The sequence below is a fragment of the Belonocnema kinseyi genome, chromosome 4, assembly GCF_010883055.1.
Source record: "Belonocnema kinseyi isolate 2016_QV_RU_SX_M_011 chromosome 4, B_treatae_v1, whole genome shotgun sequence".
In the NCBI taxonomy this organism is placed as follows: Eukaryota; Metazoa; Arthropoda; class Insecta; order Hymenoptera; family Cynipidae; genus Belonocnema; species Belonocnema kinseyi.
The window spans coordinates 46,650,376-46,666,992 of NC_046660.1; the positions used below are offsets into that span (position 1 = coordinate 46,650,376).

The 16,617-nt window shown below is 23.5% G+C and overlaps 1 protein-coding gene across 2 annotated transcripts in view; it reads left to right on the forward strand.

Annotated features, from left to right (window-relative positions):
- The window catches only part of LOC117171206 (KICSTOR complex protein SZT2-like), a 132,777-nt gene that overhangs the window by 63,872 nt on the left and 52,288 nt on the right, over positions 1–16,617 (forward strand). For both annotated transcript variants that reach the window (XM_033358289.1, XM_033358290.1), the window contains exons 11-13: positions 882–1,170; positions 5,394–5,579; positions 8,946–9,554. In XM_033358289.1, coding sequence (XP_033214180.1) covers positions 882–1,170; positions 5,394–5,579; positions 8,946–9,554 — 1,084 coding nt within the window. The remainder of the gene's footprint in view (positions 1–881; positions 1,171–5,393; positions 5,580–8,945; positions 9,555–16,617) is intronic.

Consider the following 16,617-nt stretch of genomic DNA (forward strand, 5'->3'; position numbering starts at 1 on the left):
ATATATTTAAAAGGTTTGGAAAATTTCGAAACAAAGATTTTTGGGGAATTTTGAAAGATTTCATGAGAATCAAAGAAATTTCTCTAGATTCCTAGGAAAATTCAAATTTTAAGAAAATATTTAAAAAGATCTATGATTTTTTTAAATTTCTGAAAGATTCTAAGGTATTTTTTTTATTTATTTTTTTTAATTTGCACAATTTTTTTGAAATTTTAGGAAACACTCGAGTTAATTTAAATGATATTTAAGAATCTGAGAAGATTTGTAGACTAAAATAATACCCAAAAATATATAATTAATGTAAAAAAATTATATTCATATAAATTTATAAATAAACTGATGGTACTTATTTCCTTATCCTCCGATCTCAAAATCTAATTTTAGCTTGAACTGAAGTGTTAAAAAACTGTTAACAAACAAATAGTTACTCGAAATTTTTATTTTGTATTAAAAATCCTTTTCTTTTTAAAATTTAAAAACTACACGCGCGCATAGCGTCCGATTAGTAATTCTAATATCTCAAAAATATATTCCAATACAATTATTATCTCAATATTTAATTTCAGTGAAAGATTTTAGAATTTAAAACTTTTCGAGAAAATTTGTTCAAATACCTCATTCTTATCATTTTTTATATTTAAAAAGTTTTAAATATGATAATTTTTCTTCTGAAATGATTATTTTTGAAAGAAAATCCTAGAAAATTTCTTCCACGTATCTAATCACTGTACAAATCATAATTTAATAATTAAGAGTACTATTTCCCAGAAAGTGTCGAAGACTTTAACAGATACATTGTTAACCTAATCTTACCCAGGATCTTATCTGCGAATTTTTTAAGCATTGCTCGACATCATTTTATTTTACTTCGTTATTTGCAGATTGCTCACGTAGACGAAGAATGCATAAACGCTTTGTTAACCCTCGAGCACTTGAGCCTCCTGAGTCAAATTGTTCCTTCCGAAAGGAGTTTGGACATCATGACTGGGCAAGGATATTTAAATCAAGGCATGATCAGCAGACCGATCAAAAAACCGACACAAACAGATTTTCTAGAAGGCCCGCCTTCTGTCGAGGAACGAATTCATTCCATGGTTTTTCTTTTCGATACGCTCAACATCTTGCCAAAATGCCAGCAGGCTGAGCTTTTATTTTCTATGTTTGATGATGGTTAGAAATTGTATAAAATACCCTAATTAGTCTTCTATTTCAATTTTAGATCAGGACAAGAAATCTGCCGAAACACTATTAGGGTGGCCGCTGGACCGGGCAACCGCTAATTTATTTTTTTAATGGGAATTTTACAAATTTTTAGAACAAAAATCTTTTCAAGTTCGATTTCAACAATTTAAAAAAAAAATAGTTGAATTTTTATCTTTTTCAAGCATGAAATTATTCAGTTTACAATGCATAATTTGAAAATATTTTACTTAAAAAATATTCCATTCTGGATTTTTATTTTTAAATTTACATTTTAATTTCAAATATTTTAAAATGCAGTCTTGAAGAGTTAAACAATTATAGATTAAAAAAGCATTTAAAATTGATAATTTTGGATAAATAACATTTTTATTTCATCATTTGTAAATATAAATAAATAAATTGTTTAAAAAATGTATCTGTACTTTAAGTATTGAAAATTGAACAATCATTGATTTGAGAAAACGATTCTAAATCCGTTCAAAATTTAAGAATTTACAGATTTCCAGAAAATGTGAACATCCGATAATATATTCGTAATTAATTAAAGATTGGTACCGAAATTTTTGTACAAATAGCCTAGTCTAAGTTGAAACAAAATGTAGATTTTTGCAGATTTCAAACGAAAAATTGACAAGCTTTTTTAAAATTGTGAAAGGCTTCAAAACAATAAAAACATTTTCTTAAGATTCCTAGGAAAATTGAAAATGATTTTTCACTTTTAATGATCATTTTAAGAGTCTATCTTGAAAGATTTAAACATATTTCCAAAATTTCCAAAAAAGAATCAGGAAGATTTTAAGGAAATTAAAAAAAATCGAATTTTTCCTACGATTTTTAGAAAATCCTGAAAATTTTTAAAAATGTCCTTAAAATCCTCCAGAATATTTTTTCGCAATTTTGGAAATCTTTTAAAATATTCTCTTGAAATAATTTTACAACATGAAAAATCATTTTCAATTTTCCTAGGAACCTTGAGAAAACATTTTTAGTCTCTTAAACCTTTCACAATTCTTCAAAAGCTTCTAGATTTTTTATTTGAAAACTGCAAAAGTCTACACTTTCTTTTAAATTAGGCTGTGGCTATTTGCACCAAAATTTCGGTACGAATAGCCGAATTTTTTCGGTACATGCACCTCGTTGATAGAATTTAAAATTATTTCAAATTTTAAATTAATTTTGAATCTTTTCAAAACTTAAAATGATTCAAATTTTTGTCTAAAAATAATAAGTAAGCTTTTCTAAAAGTTCTATTCATTTTTACATGATATTTAGAAGTTCGAAAACATTTCAAAAATAATATTAAATTTGAAAATTTTCAAACAACTTTTCGATTTTTTTTTTAAATTTTGAAGCTTTTTAAGGACGTTTAAACTATTTCAAAGAAAAATAATCTGATTTCGAATTTAAGGAGGGCTTAGTTGTAAACATTTTTTAATTTTTTTTTTGTTTGTTTGTTTCTAGTTTAAAGTTGCTTGAAATGATATAATTTTGAAAATTTTAAAGTTCTTTGTTTGATTGTTTAATTTAAAACAGTTAAAATGATAAAGTGGATTGATATTTTTGAAACTGAATTTTAATCTTTGAACTCTATAATTTATAAAAGTTAAAAATTCTAAATTTAGCTGCTTATCTGCATTTAATTTAAAAGTGTTCAATTGAAAAGTGTTAGTGCAAAACTCCCATTTTATGCGTGTAAATTATTCAGCACTTGAATTTAACATTTTTTAAATTAAAAAAACTTTTAAACTTCAATTTTAAATAATTAAAAATTCACGAGTTCCACTTTGAGTGCTTTAATTTGCAGTTTATTTTTTTATTACTTTTAGCTTTAGAGTTCAAATTTCTCAATTTTATTGACCGTGAAAAAATTTTGCGAATCGGGAAAAACTTGTCCACTAATGCCACTATTTCTGTACGATTCCTCGTAAAATATTTTTCATTTTTCTTGTTTGTTTCTTATGAAGTAACAAAGTAGTTCAACTTTCAAACAATAATGTTAATTCTCAACCAAAAATGTAATAATTGATATATTGACCAGGAAAGGGTGAAGTTTCTACCAAAAGAGATCAATTTTGTAATCGAAAATACGAAATTTCAACTAAGAAAATTTTTACAGTCAATAAAGAAAAAAAAGATTCATCCAAAATGTTAAAAATTCAACTATTTGATTGAAAAATTATCATTTTTAGTTGAAAATACATTTACTTGGTTTAAAATTAACGTCCTTTGTCCAAAAATGGCATGTTTTTCTAGAAAATTAACCTTCTTGGTTAAAAAATAATCTTTTTGGTTAAAAATTCAAGTATTTGATTAAATATTGAAATTGTTTTTTTAAATTATTTTAGATTTACAATTTTAGATAAAGCTTCGTAATTTTAGTGGAAGACATGACTATTTAGTTGTGAATAAACTTTTCTATTGAAAAGTAATATTTTCGGGTTCAAAAATCAACTGCTTTCTTTGTTAAGAATACATTTTTGTAACTGAAAATTTAGCTATTCCTTTTTTTGATGAAAATTGATACATATTTTAATTTGGAAATTGATCTTTACTAGCTACAAATTCACCCATTTTTGATAAAAGTAAAATTGTTTGGCTAAAAATTAATCTTTTTTGTTTATTCTAAAATACGAGAGAAAACAAAGTTTTCCACTAATTTTCGTATTTTTTAATATAAAAAAACGATCGAAGAAAGGTTCACTTTATTATCTCCTTGATTTCTAAAGGTTATATTAATCTTTTTTGGTTGAGCATGCAATTATTTTCTTAAAAATTCATCTTGTTTGTTCGAATTCAATTTTTTTTTAAATAAAAATGGTTTTGATGTGGAAATATCAACTACTTGGTTTGTTGTTTTAAAATATCATAATTTTCGTTGAAAACTTAACTATTTACTTGAAAATTTTATTATTTTGTTGAAAGTTTTTAAAAACAATTTTATAACTACAAATTTAATCATTCTATTCTTAGTTCAAAATTTATATTTTAAATTGAAAATTAATCTTTTCTAGTTGAAAATTCGCCTTTCCGGTTTAATTCAATTGTTTTTTATTTTTAATTAAAATCTTTTTATCCTGAAAATATCAACTGCTTCCTTTAAAGTGGAACTACTGTGTAAAATATTCATGTTTTGGGTTAAAGATTGATCATTTTAGTTGAAAATTCAACTATTTTGCAGAAAATTTGTCTTCTCGTCTCGAAAATTCAACAACTGGGTAAAAAATGAAACTAATTGGTTGAAAATTAAACTGTTTAAAAAAATTTTTTTTTCTTGAAAATTAATTTTTTCCAGCTGAAAATATAACTATTCCATTTTTGTTTGAAAATAGATATTTTGAATTGAAAAATAATCTTTGCTAGTTTCAAATTCAGATATTGTGTTGAAAATTCGTCTTTTTTGGTAGCAAAATAATTTTCTTGTTTGAGAAATGATCCTTTTTAATTGAAAATTAATTTTTTTTTTTTGGTTGAGAATTCATCCATTTTTAAAACTGAAAACTTAACCATTTCATTTTTAATGGAAAACTTTTTTTTTAGTAGAAAATTTAACTTGGTCAAAAATTAATTTTTTCTGGTTTAAAAGTGAACTTTTTTCTAAAACATTCGACCTTTTAGCTTGAAGGCTAAACTCTTTTGTTAAATACTCATCTTTTAGGTAGAAAGTTAAGGTTTTTATGAAAAAATTTCATATATTTGGTTAAAGATTTACCTATTTTGTTACCAATTTTTTTTCTTTTACTTCAACTAGTTGAAAATTCGTATATCTTGGTTGAAAATTATCTTGTTTTTTTTTGTTGAAACTGCAATTGTCTTCGAAAAAAATCGTCTTTTTAGTTTTAAAATTGAAATATTTCGTTAGAAGTTCAACTATTTTGTTAAAAATTTGTCCTTCAAGAAATTAGCAGCGTTGATTTTGAAATTTCAATTTGCGCCACTGTATGGAATCTTATTGATTATTATACATATTATTTATTATTATATTATTTTTGTATAATAATTTCGAAATCCACATTTGGTGCTAGGTTTACTTGTCTTGGTATTTAGATTTTAATTTTAAGAAGTAATCTGTATTATCAGCAGAGAATAACAGACATTCTTAACGTATTTTTTCAGAAAAAAAATTATTTTAAATTAATTTGATAAAATTAAATCAATTAATCTTTCTCAAATGTCCAAATTTTATTTGTTAGGCCTACATAATGCAGACCATGAAGAGGAGAATGCGAATCGAATATTGATCGACGGATTTTTAGATCATATCAAGAATCTGCACAACAAGGAATTACTTCTTACGACCACGGAATCTCAAAAGTTTACTGAAATGATAGCCAATCGTTCTAGAGATGAAGAATCTCACATTCCTTATTTTCATACAGGTATGAACTCAATTTAAAAAAATATACATTTAATATCTATCCTTGATATTTAAAATAATATATAATTGTCTGATTATATGATTGATTCTCCATATTCAGGTAATTTTTGATAGGATCAATTTTTTCCAAAAGTATTTTAAAATATGTTTTTTTTTTTATCCAGACTATTAATTTTTGGTAAAATAATCGTTTTTTAATCTATTTGAGCTTAAAAATATTTCTTTAATGTATTTTTTTAATAAATATAAGTATTCTAAATTTTTTGGAATCGCTGACTCCAAATTTTATAATAGAATTTCGAAATTAAATAAAAAAATGAAAAAAATATGTATTTTTAAGATTTAAAATTGAAACTTCTTAAACTTTAAACTGCTTTAAAGATGTATGAAAAAAAACTTAAGTTTTTCTAAGATTTTTCCATTCTAGATCTTCCAAATTCAAGAAATTTCAAATATGAATCATCAAAATTACAAAATTTGGAATGTTCCAACTTAAAACTTGCATAACTTTAATAACTTTAATTGTAAATTTGTAAACTCAAGAACTATTTAATTTGGAATAGTTTAATTATAAAGATTTATATTGAAAAATGCATCAATTTTAAGTAGAAGTGATTTAATTTCAATTATAAATCTTGAAAACTGAATGTTTTTTTAATTTTAAATTCTGAACATTTTATTCCAAAAACGCATTTAAAATTGCATAATTTCTATTTAAAAAATTAAATATTCAAGATTCTTTAATTGAAAGTATTCAAAATTGCAAAATTTTCCCTTGTAAGTCTACAAAGTGAAATACATATTTAAAATAAAAACGTTAAAAATTACATTATTTCAAACTATACATATTTCAATTGCTGAATTTTCAAACATACTTATTAAAAATTAAAGAATTAAAAATTGAAATTATTTGAAATTGATGAATTTTTCATTGTGAATCTTCATAAATGAATTATTCAAAATTAAATCATTTTTAATTTTTTAAATTTACAATTCAAAGTTGAACAAGTTTTATGTTAGAACATTGCAAATTTTGTAATCTTGATGACTTTTATTTAGAATTTCTTTAATTTGGAAGATGTAGAATTGAAAACTCTTGAAAAAGCTGAAGAATTTTCTTTATCTTCAATTGTACTTATTAAAAATTGAAGAATTAAAAATTCCAAGTATTTAAAATTGATGAATTTTCAATTGTGAATCTTCAAAATTGAACTATTCTAAAATAACGTTCAAAATTGGGTACCCTTAAAACATAAATTGTGTAAATTGAACTATTTTGGCATCTTCCAAATTGAAGAAATTTCAATTTTGTTTCTTAATTTTATTCAATTTTGAAGATTCAAAATTTAAAATTATTCAATTTTGAAGATTCAAAATTTAAAATTATTCAATTTTATTCGATTTGGAATTTAAAATTCTTCAATTGTTAAGATATATGATCTAAGATTTATTATTTCAATTTTGAAGACTTTTACATAACTTTTAATTGTAAAATTTAAAAATTAAAAACTCTTCAACTTTAAAGGTTTCCAATTCGAAGTTCTGCAATTTTGAAGAAGGACAATTGAAAATTTTTCAATTTGCACGAATTTTATGTTTATGGTACATAATTTTAAACGTTATTTTTGATTAGTTCAATTTTGAAGATTTAGAATTGAAGACCCATTAATTTTGAATATTTATAGTTTAAAATTATTTAATTTTGAACTTTTTAAAAGAATATTTAGTTCAATTTTGAAGACTTACAAGGCACAATTATTCAATTTTGAATTTTCCAATCCAAGACTCTTTAATATTTAATTTGTATAATAGAAAATTTTTTAATTTCGAATGTTTTTTTGGATTATTTCAATTTTAAAGATCTACAAATAAAAGTTCTTAAATTTTGTCGTTGGTCAAAAGTTTTCAATTCTAAATCTTCCAAATTGAAGAAATTTTAAAAATAAATAATCAAATTCACAGCATTTTTAATTGTAAAACTTAAAACTTGCATAATTTGTAATTACAAATGTGCAATATTACAAATTCTCCAATTTTAAAGATTTACAATTCTAAGTTCTAAAATTTTGAAGAGTTAAAGTAAAATTTTTTTGAATTTTGAATCTATACAATTGAAAATTTTTCATTTTTTCGAATTACAATTTAAAATTTTTCACATTTTAAGATTTACAATTGAAGAATTAATTATTCGAAATTTTTATAGCTTAAATTTATGTCACTTTTAACGTTTTAAAAATAGGTTTATTTCAATTTTGATGATTTAACATTGAAGAATATTTAATTTTAAAGATTAAAAATTGAAATTCATTCAATTTTATAGATGCATGAATAAAAGTTCTTTAATTTTCTCAAGAGTTTTATTATTTTAAATTTTCTAAATTGAAGAAATTTCCAACATAAACCACGAAAATAAAAGAATGTTTATTTTGTAAAACTTAAAACTTGCATTATTTTTAATTGTTACTTTCAAAATAAAAAACTTTTGGAATTTTCAAAATTAAAAACTCTTCGATTTCAAAGATATGCTATTCAAAGTTCTACAGTTTTGCGGATTTACAATGTCAAATTCCTGAATTTTTTACAATAAACACAATACAAATAAATTAAACTAAATAAAAAAATTAAGAATATAGAATTTAAAGGAATATCATTTTGAACGGTTTTTAATAGTTGAATTCGAAAGATTTACGTCTGAAAATTCTTCAATTTTGAATATTTCCAATTGAAGACTCTTCAATATTTAATGTGTATGATAGAAAATGATGCAAATTTGAACGCTTTTTTGGAATAGTTTGATTCTGAAGATTTAAAATTGAACATTATTAAATTTAAAAAATTTAAGATTGAAATTTAGTGACTTGTGTAGATTTGCAATTGACGTGCGATTACACGACAAATAATGACAAACAACAATTTCAAAAAATATATTTACCCCAAAAATGTATACTTTACCAAAAACTTGAAGTTTTCATCTCACATTCGAGATAAGAATTTCATTTAACACTTAAAGTTCTCTTCTGTTTAAGTGACATACTTTCAACCCTCAAACGATACACTGGTGCGAATTCGCACCCTAAGTTTTTTTATTTTGTTGGCATTTACGCAAACACAGCTGCAGCGGATTATACCCAAATATATTAAATATATATGTTAAATATGCGTGATATATGCTAGCTGTTTATTATATGTTTAATATATTAAATATTTAATATTAACATTGCAAACAAACCAATTCGCACCAGTGTACCGTTTACGTATGCTCGGTTGTATCTGTCTTATCTTATTAGTAAATGTTATCAAAAAGAAGAAATTTACAAATTTAAAAAAAAAATAAGTATATAAACATAAAAAAAATAAAAAATTGCAGCTCAAGACGATGATAAAACTACACGTGCCACTCCACAGTGGAGATGTTTTGTAAAAGGTGTGAGTACAACTCACGTGATCCTATCAATTTTACCCGCTACGGAAAAAGACGTGAGACTTCTGATGTATCCAGAAGAAGATGTCCAAGACCTCTACCTGGGAACTGATTCCAATTTACATTATGAATCCTTGAATTCAAATTTTGATCTCAGAGACACAAATTTAACGCCAGTGCCTTATGGAAGAAGTCAACCCGAGAATGACTGTGCATCTCCTAATCAAAATTTTGATGATTTTGGATCTAGCATTTCGAGCCGAACGACTACAGCTCACAGTACCCCAAAACCGGAAGCCTATCCAAAAGTAACGGAGGAAAATCCGAAACGCGGACTGATTCTTCCCATTTATGTTTACGATTGTTCCCTAGCTTTGTTGATTGATTCCCTGGTGGAGAAGCTTCCATCTCCTAGAGCCAAAGACGTTTTCAGAGATTATACATTCAGGATAGGGGAACATTTTCAAGAAGAGTTTATTAATTTGAAGTCGGCCGGGGACACGAAACCGTCGTCACCTGAACCTAAGAGCGAGGATTCTGATAATGTTTTAAGTGGTAAGTGGATTTTTCGAATAGTTTTTTTTTTATTGAGTTAATTCCATTAATTATGCCGATGTTTATTGCTCCGGGGTGCAAACCAGGTTATAAAAGTGAACTCAGAAAACCCGAAGATCCCGATTTAAAAAGTTTGAAGCTTTTTAATAATTATGATTTATGAAAGATTTACGAAGAAATGGTTTAGATTTTTTTTTAAGGATAACTTTAAGTAGTGAAGATTTCAGAATGTGGGATAAAAGAATATGGTAGACTTTTTTGAGACAATATTATTAATTTTTCAGGATTTACAATTTTATTAGGTAAACTTAATTTTGTCAGGGTGTCAAGAAAATGAAAAAAAAGTTCTTAAGATTTATGGGAAATTTTTTGATGATTTTTTTGTAAGGAATTTTGAGAGAAAATTGAAAAAAAGATCACAAAACATTTTCAATTAGTTCCTAAAACTTTTAAAAAGTGTGTTAAAGATTTTTAAGCAAAATTTTGAAATTTTGCCATATTACATAATTTTAGACAAAATTTGAGTAAGTTTAAGAGATATTCAGAAGTTTTGAGACGATTCAAAAATAATTAAAACTTTTAAAGATTTTTAAAAGAATTTTGTAAAGTTTGATGAAAATAAAACACATTTTTTCTCAGGTTCCTAGGAAAAATAAAAACAATATTTTATTTTGAAAAATTAATTTAAAGAGATTATTTTAAAAGACTTTTAAAGATTTAAAAAAATGTCAAAGAATAATCTAAAAGATTTTAGGGCAATTTTTTTTAATTTTACAGAAAAGATTTAAATAATTTTAAGAGATTAGAAGGTTTAGAAGTTCTGACAAGATTACAAAAAAATTGTCCTTATAATTGTATGCAAATTTTAAATAATTTTTAATTTTTAAAAATGAACTGTAAGAAAAAATTAAACAAGGTTTTTAAACATATCAAAAAATTTCTTAAATGTCTAAAAAGAGATTAGAAGGTTTTTAAGCAAAATGTTTCAAATTGGTAAGTTTACAAAATAAAAACAAATAAAAATTGAGTAAATTCAAGAAATATTTAGCAGAATTTAAGAGATTCAAAATTAATTTAAAATTTAAAAATATTTCCAAAGTTTTCAAAAGAATAAAAAAATTGTCCTAAAATTAGGAACTTGAGAAAAAATAACGGAAAAATAAATAGCAAAAACATAAATTAACGAAAAAAATGCCCGAAAATATAAATAAACCAATTATAAAATTTCCAAATTATAAAATAAATAAATTCTTAAATTCCTATAAACATTCCTATTCCTGAAATTTAAATTTGCCAAAATTTAAAATTACCTAAAATAATTAAGAACTTATTAATTTATGGTTAATAGAATTGATTTCCGTATATATATAATTTCATAAATAGCTCATAAATTAATAATCAATTAACTATGTTCAGCAGTTCGAAATTTGGAGAATTGAAATATTTGTGAGAATTTAATAATTCGTTTATTTTATAAGGCGGTCTCAAAGGCGGTGAATTTTATTTTCAGAATTTTATTTTCTGTCAATTAAAAATCTTCTCGTTTTGTGAAATTTGGGAAATTTTATAATTCGGTAATAATATATATTTTCGGCAATTTTTTTCATTTCTTTGTGTACATTGGAAGCACCCCCTGGTTTAATCGTTTAGATATTGAATCTGTAGAAAAATTCATTTGGTTAGAATTTCCGGGTGGCTTTTTTAATCAAAGAAAAAAATCCCGGTCATTTCCCTGTTCGCAAACATTTTTCACGGTCAATGAAATTGAAAAAAATTAACTCTAAAGCCAAACAATTTTTAATTGAATGCAGTTCAACTGCCAAATTAAAAATTTAAACGTTTATAAATTGTAGAGTTTAAAGATGCAGATTCAGTTCCAAAAGTATAAATCCAGATTATCGTTTGCAATGCTCTAAATTGAAGAATCAATCAATGATTTTTTTTTAATTATATCATTTTAGTCAATTTTAAGCTAAAAACATTAACAATTAAACGGTATCATTTTTTATAAACTTCTTAAAATAAAGGTTAAATTATTTTTATTTTAAATATTTTAAAAGTCCTTAAAATGCTCTAAACATTTATTTCAAAACCTTTAAACATTTACATGTTGTTTGACATTTTTTCAAATTAAAATTTTTTTCGATCTTTTAAACATCTTTTAAAATGGTTTGAATTTTTCCTTACAAAATTTTTTAAAAATCTTCCACATTCATTTTTGAGAATTTTGTAAATCTTTCTCAATCTGTTTAAATATTCTCTTGAAATTAAATCTTCAAAAGTGGTTTGCACCAAAATTCGGTACGAGTACCCTGTTTTTCGCTGCACTTACAAATTAAATTTTTTAAATAGAACAATTAAAATTTCTTTTGAAATATTTTAGGGTATTCTTAAAGATCTCGAGAAATTTTTAATAGATTTCAATAATTTGAAGGAATTTTTAAGATTTCAGGGTATTTTTAAAACTCCTAAGGCATTTTAAATTTAAGGAATTAAAATTTCGAAGGGTTCTAAAAATTTGAAAATATTTGAAATAAACCCTGAATTCTTTAACATATCCTGATTTATTTTAAATTCTTTCGAATTTTTTTATCAAATGGTCAAAGTATTATAACTATTTAAACCCCCTTTTTTAAATTCCTTGGCTTTTTCAAGAGATTTACAAAATTTAAAGTGTTTTTTTAAGATTTTAAAGGATTTAAAATAGTTTAGGTTATTTTGTTATTTTGAAAGATTCCAAGTAATTTTTTATTGATTTACATAGTTTAATGGATTTTTAAAGGATTTGAAATATTTTAGGAAATTTTAAACGATTCCAAAGAGTTATTAATTAATTTCATTAATTTGCATGTATTTCAAAGCGTTTATAATATTTTAGGATAATGCATTTTTCTACGATTTCGAAAGGTATGGAACGATTTTACAGAAGGTTTTAAAATATTGTAAAAGATTTCACTTTTTTTCATGATTTCAGGAAATATCATAGTTGAATTTCACGGGATTTTATATTATTTTAGTGGATTTCAGGAAATATTATCATAATATTTCACGGGACTTTAAATCTTTTAGGCAATCTTAAATGATTGTAAGGAGTTTTTTATTTATTTCAACAATTTGGAGGGATTTCGAAGGGTTTGAAATATTTTAAGGTAAATAATTTCCTAGAATTTCGAAGATATGAAATGATTTTACAGGGTTTTACAAATTTTAAGATATTTAAAAAGATTTCACGGAATCTTATAAGATTCCCGAGAATTTCGATGATTTTAAAGGTTCTTTTAATACTCTCAATGTATTTTAATAAATTTTCCAGGATTTCAGAAAATATCGCCAGATTTCACAGAATTTCATGGGATTTCATAATATTTTAGTGCATTTTAAAGAATTCATTTAAGAGAAATGAGGTATTTTGTACGGTTTTAAACATTTTAAGGATTTTGACATTAGTTTTAGAATTCTTGGGAATTTTTTTATTTCACTAGATTTCTTTAATTTAATGGATTTTTTTACTTTTTGAAAGTATTGATTTATTTGATCCTGCGAATCAATTGATAAAATTCATAAATGATCAAAAGATTTGAAACATTGTATGGTATTTTTTCAAATTCTTTAACATTTTCAAGAGATTAAAAAAGTTGATTGAAAGTACTAAAGTATTTCAGGGTATTTTAAAAGATTTCAAGGCATTTTTAAGAGATTTAAACAATTTCAAACGATTCCCAAGGGTCTTAATAATTTTAAGGAATTTGGAATTGTATTGAAAGGAATAGATTTTAATGAATTTATTCATAAGTAGTTAGGAATTTCGTTCGATTTCAAAAATTTGAAGAGATTTTCAAATATTTTTTGCAATTCATTTGGAATTTGCCCTGAATTCTTATTAATTTATCCTACATTCTTTTAAATTCTTCTAAATATTACTCAATTCAATTAATTTTCACACATTTTTTAATCGTTTTCAATTCACTAGATTTATTTTTTAATGCAGATTGCTTTTTTAATGAATTTCATCTGATTGTTCTCATTTTCTTTAGATTTCTCTAAATTCACTGAAATTTATTGTAATTAATCGAATTTTTTCAAGTTTTTAAAATTGTTCTAATTCTTTAGAATTCTATGGGGTTGTTGGAACATTTTAAATTTTTTATTTAATTGATCTTAAATTCTTCTAACCTTATCTTGAGTTCATAGGCATTTCATGAAAACCTTTTTTATTCCCTTGCATTTTTCTAAGCTCATTTCAAAATTACTGAATTCAATGAAGTTTCTTCATATTTTTAAATAGTTTTAAATTCATTTGTATTCTTTTAATTCACCTTGAATTTTTAGTAATTTATTCAAATTCGTCTCGTTTATCGGAAATTGATCTAGAATTATTTCAATTTTATGGAAATCAATGGACTTTTGTTGATTTTATTATTTTTTGAAAATTCATTTGAATAATTTGAAATTTAACTTTAATTATTTTAAGGTTTAGTAAACTTATCCTGAATTTGTTACCCTTTGAACGCAAAAAAGTACCCTTTGCTCCCTATATTTTATTCCATAATGACTGTGAGGCCTGTAATTAAAATTTTTTAAATTGAATCGTTTGAAAATGGAATTTTTTGAACTGAAATAATATTTTTAATTAAATAAAAGCCTTGAATTATGAATATATTATTTAAAGTTATTTTAAAATTGAAAATAGTTTATAAAGTTTTAATCGGGCATTTACATTTGTTTAACTAATAAGACTTTTCAACTGAAACAGTTTAATTTTTAACGTTTAAATCTGCAAATTCTAAAATTGTAAATTGATTTCGAATCGTCTTGTAAAATAAATTATTATTAACTTTTTAAATCTTAAAATAAGTTCAATTCATAAAATAATTAATAAGTTTATATTCAAATTTGATTAATTATAAATGGTTTTTATCGAAAATCTTTCACTATAAAAATTTTCCATTTTAGATGTTTAATTTTGAAGCGTATATTTTAATTTAAAGAACTTATAAGTGCATTTTTAAAGACGTGAACGGCTATTCATACCAAAATTTCGTTGAAAATTTTAAACGCCCTAATTTAAAACCAAACATCAATTTTGGACAATTTCGAACAAAAAATCTAGAAGACTTTCAAGAATTTTGAAAGGTTTTAGAAGTTTTAAAGATTTAAACAATTAGAAATTCGAAGCGTTTAAAATCGAAGATTTTGGATAAAAAATATTTTTAGTTGATTATTTGTCAATATAAACTAATTTTGTTTAATTTAAACAATTTTAAAATTTTTCAAAATTTTAAATTTCACAATTTTAGAATTTCCGGATTTTAACGTTAAAAGTGAAATTGTTTCATTTGGTAGTCTTATTAGTAAAATAAATGTAAACGCCCGATTGAAACTTTATAAACTATTTTCAGTTTTAAAATAGCTTAATGATAATGTATTCGTAAGAACAATTAATATTTGGAAATATCTGAATGTTAATTTAAAACCAGTTATTATAAATTAAATATCAAACTAACCAAAAAATTAAACTTTAAACGTTACAATTTTAATTATTCTATTTGAAAAAAAATAATTTGTAACTATTCGTACCAAAATTTCGGTGCAGATAGTCCACATTTAAAAAGATTTCGGAAAGATTTACAAAATTATTAAAAATCAATGTGAACGATTTTAAGGAATTTTTTAAAATAATTTTTTCGAATTAAGAAAACAATATTGCAGGAAAAATTCCAATCATTTTAAACGATTTTAAATAATTTAACTTGTAATTTAAGAAATGTTCAGTTTATAAAAAATGTAATCATTTAATTGTTAATGTTCTTAGCTTAAAAATATATAATTTTGAAGTTTTTTTTTATTTTTCAATTTAAAGCATTGAAAATGTTAACGTGGATTCATATTTTTTAAACTGAATCTGAATCTTTGAATTCCATAATTTATAAAAATTAAAAATTTTAATTTAGCAGTTTAACTGCATTTAATTAAAAATGTTATCGAGAAAAGACGGATATTCGCACCGAAATTTCAGTGCAAATAACCACATTCTAAGTTAAAACAAATTGTAGATTTTTACAGATTTTATACGAAAAATTTTTTTCTTAAAATTGTATGAAAAATTCGTTAAATATCTTTCAAAATAAATCGAAATTTTCCTACAATTTTAGAACATCCTGATTTAAAAATATACATATATATATATTTCCTTCAAATCTTCCATATATTTTTTTGTGTGACTATTTTGGAAATGTTTTAAAATCTTTTAAAATATTCTCTCGAAATAATTCCATAACGTGAAAAATCATTTTCGATTGTCCTTGGAATCTTGAGAAAATGTTTTTATTCTTTTAAAGCCTTTCACAATTCTTAAAAAGCTTCTAGATTTTTTATTTGAAATCTGCAAAAACTACACTTTGTTTTAAATTAGGCTATGGCTATTTGCACTGAAATTTCGTTACGAATATTAAAATTTTGTCGGCACACACACCTAGTTGATATTATTTGAAATATTTCAAAACTTAAAATGACACAACGAAAATAATTTAAATTCTAATTTAAGGGGTGTACAGTTGAAACAAATTTAATTTTTAATGTGTCTGGCTTAAAGTTGCTTCAAATATGTAATATAGTTTCGAAAATTTTAAAGTTCATTGATTGATTGTTTCATTTAGAACCTTGAAAATGATAACGTGGGTTTATATCTTTGTAACTGAATTTTTATCGTTAAACTCTATAATTTATAAAAGTTAAAAATTCTAAACTTTTCTGTTTATCTGCATTTCATTTAAAATTGTTCAATTGAAAAGTGTTAGTGCCTAACTTCTATTTTATAGCTGTAAATTATTGAGAATTTGAATATAAATTTTTTGAAATAAAAAACGCTTAAACTTAAATTTGAAATAATTGAATATTCAGGAGTTCTACTTTGAGTGTTTTAATTTGCAGTTTAGTTTATATTACTTCAAATGGAAATTTTGTTGGCTTTAGAGTTTGATTTTTTTAATTTCATTGACCATAAAAAATGTTTGCGAACCGGAAAATGCCCGGAAATTTTTTTTTTATCAAAGCGTCCATCCTG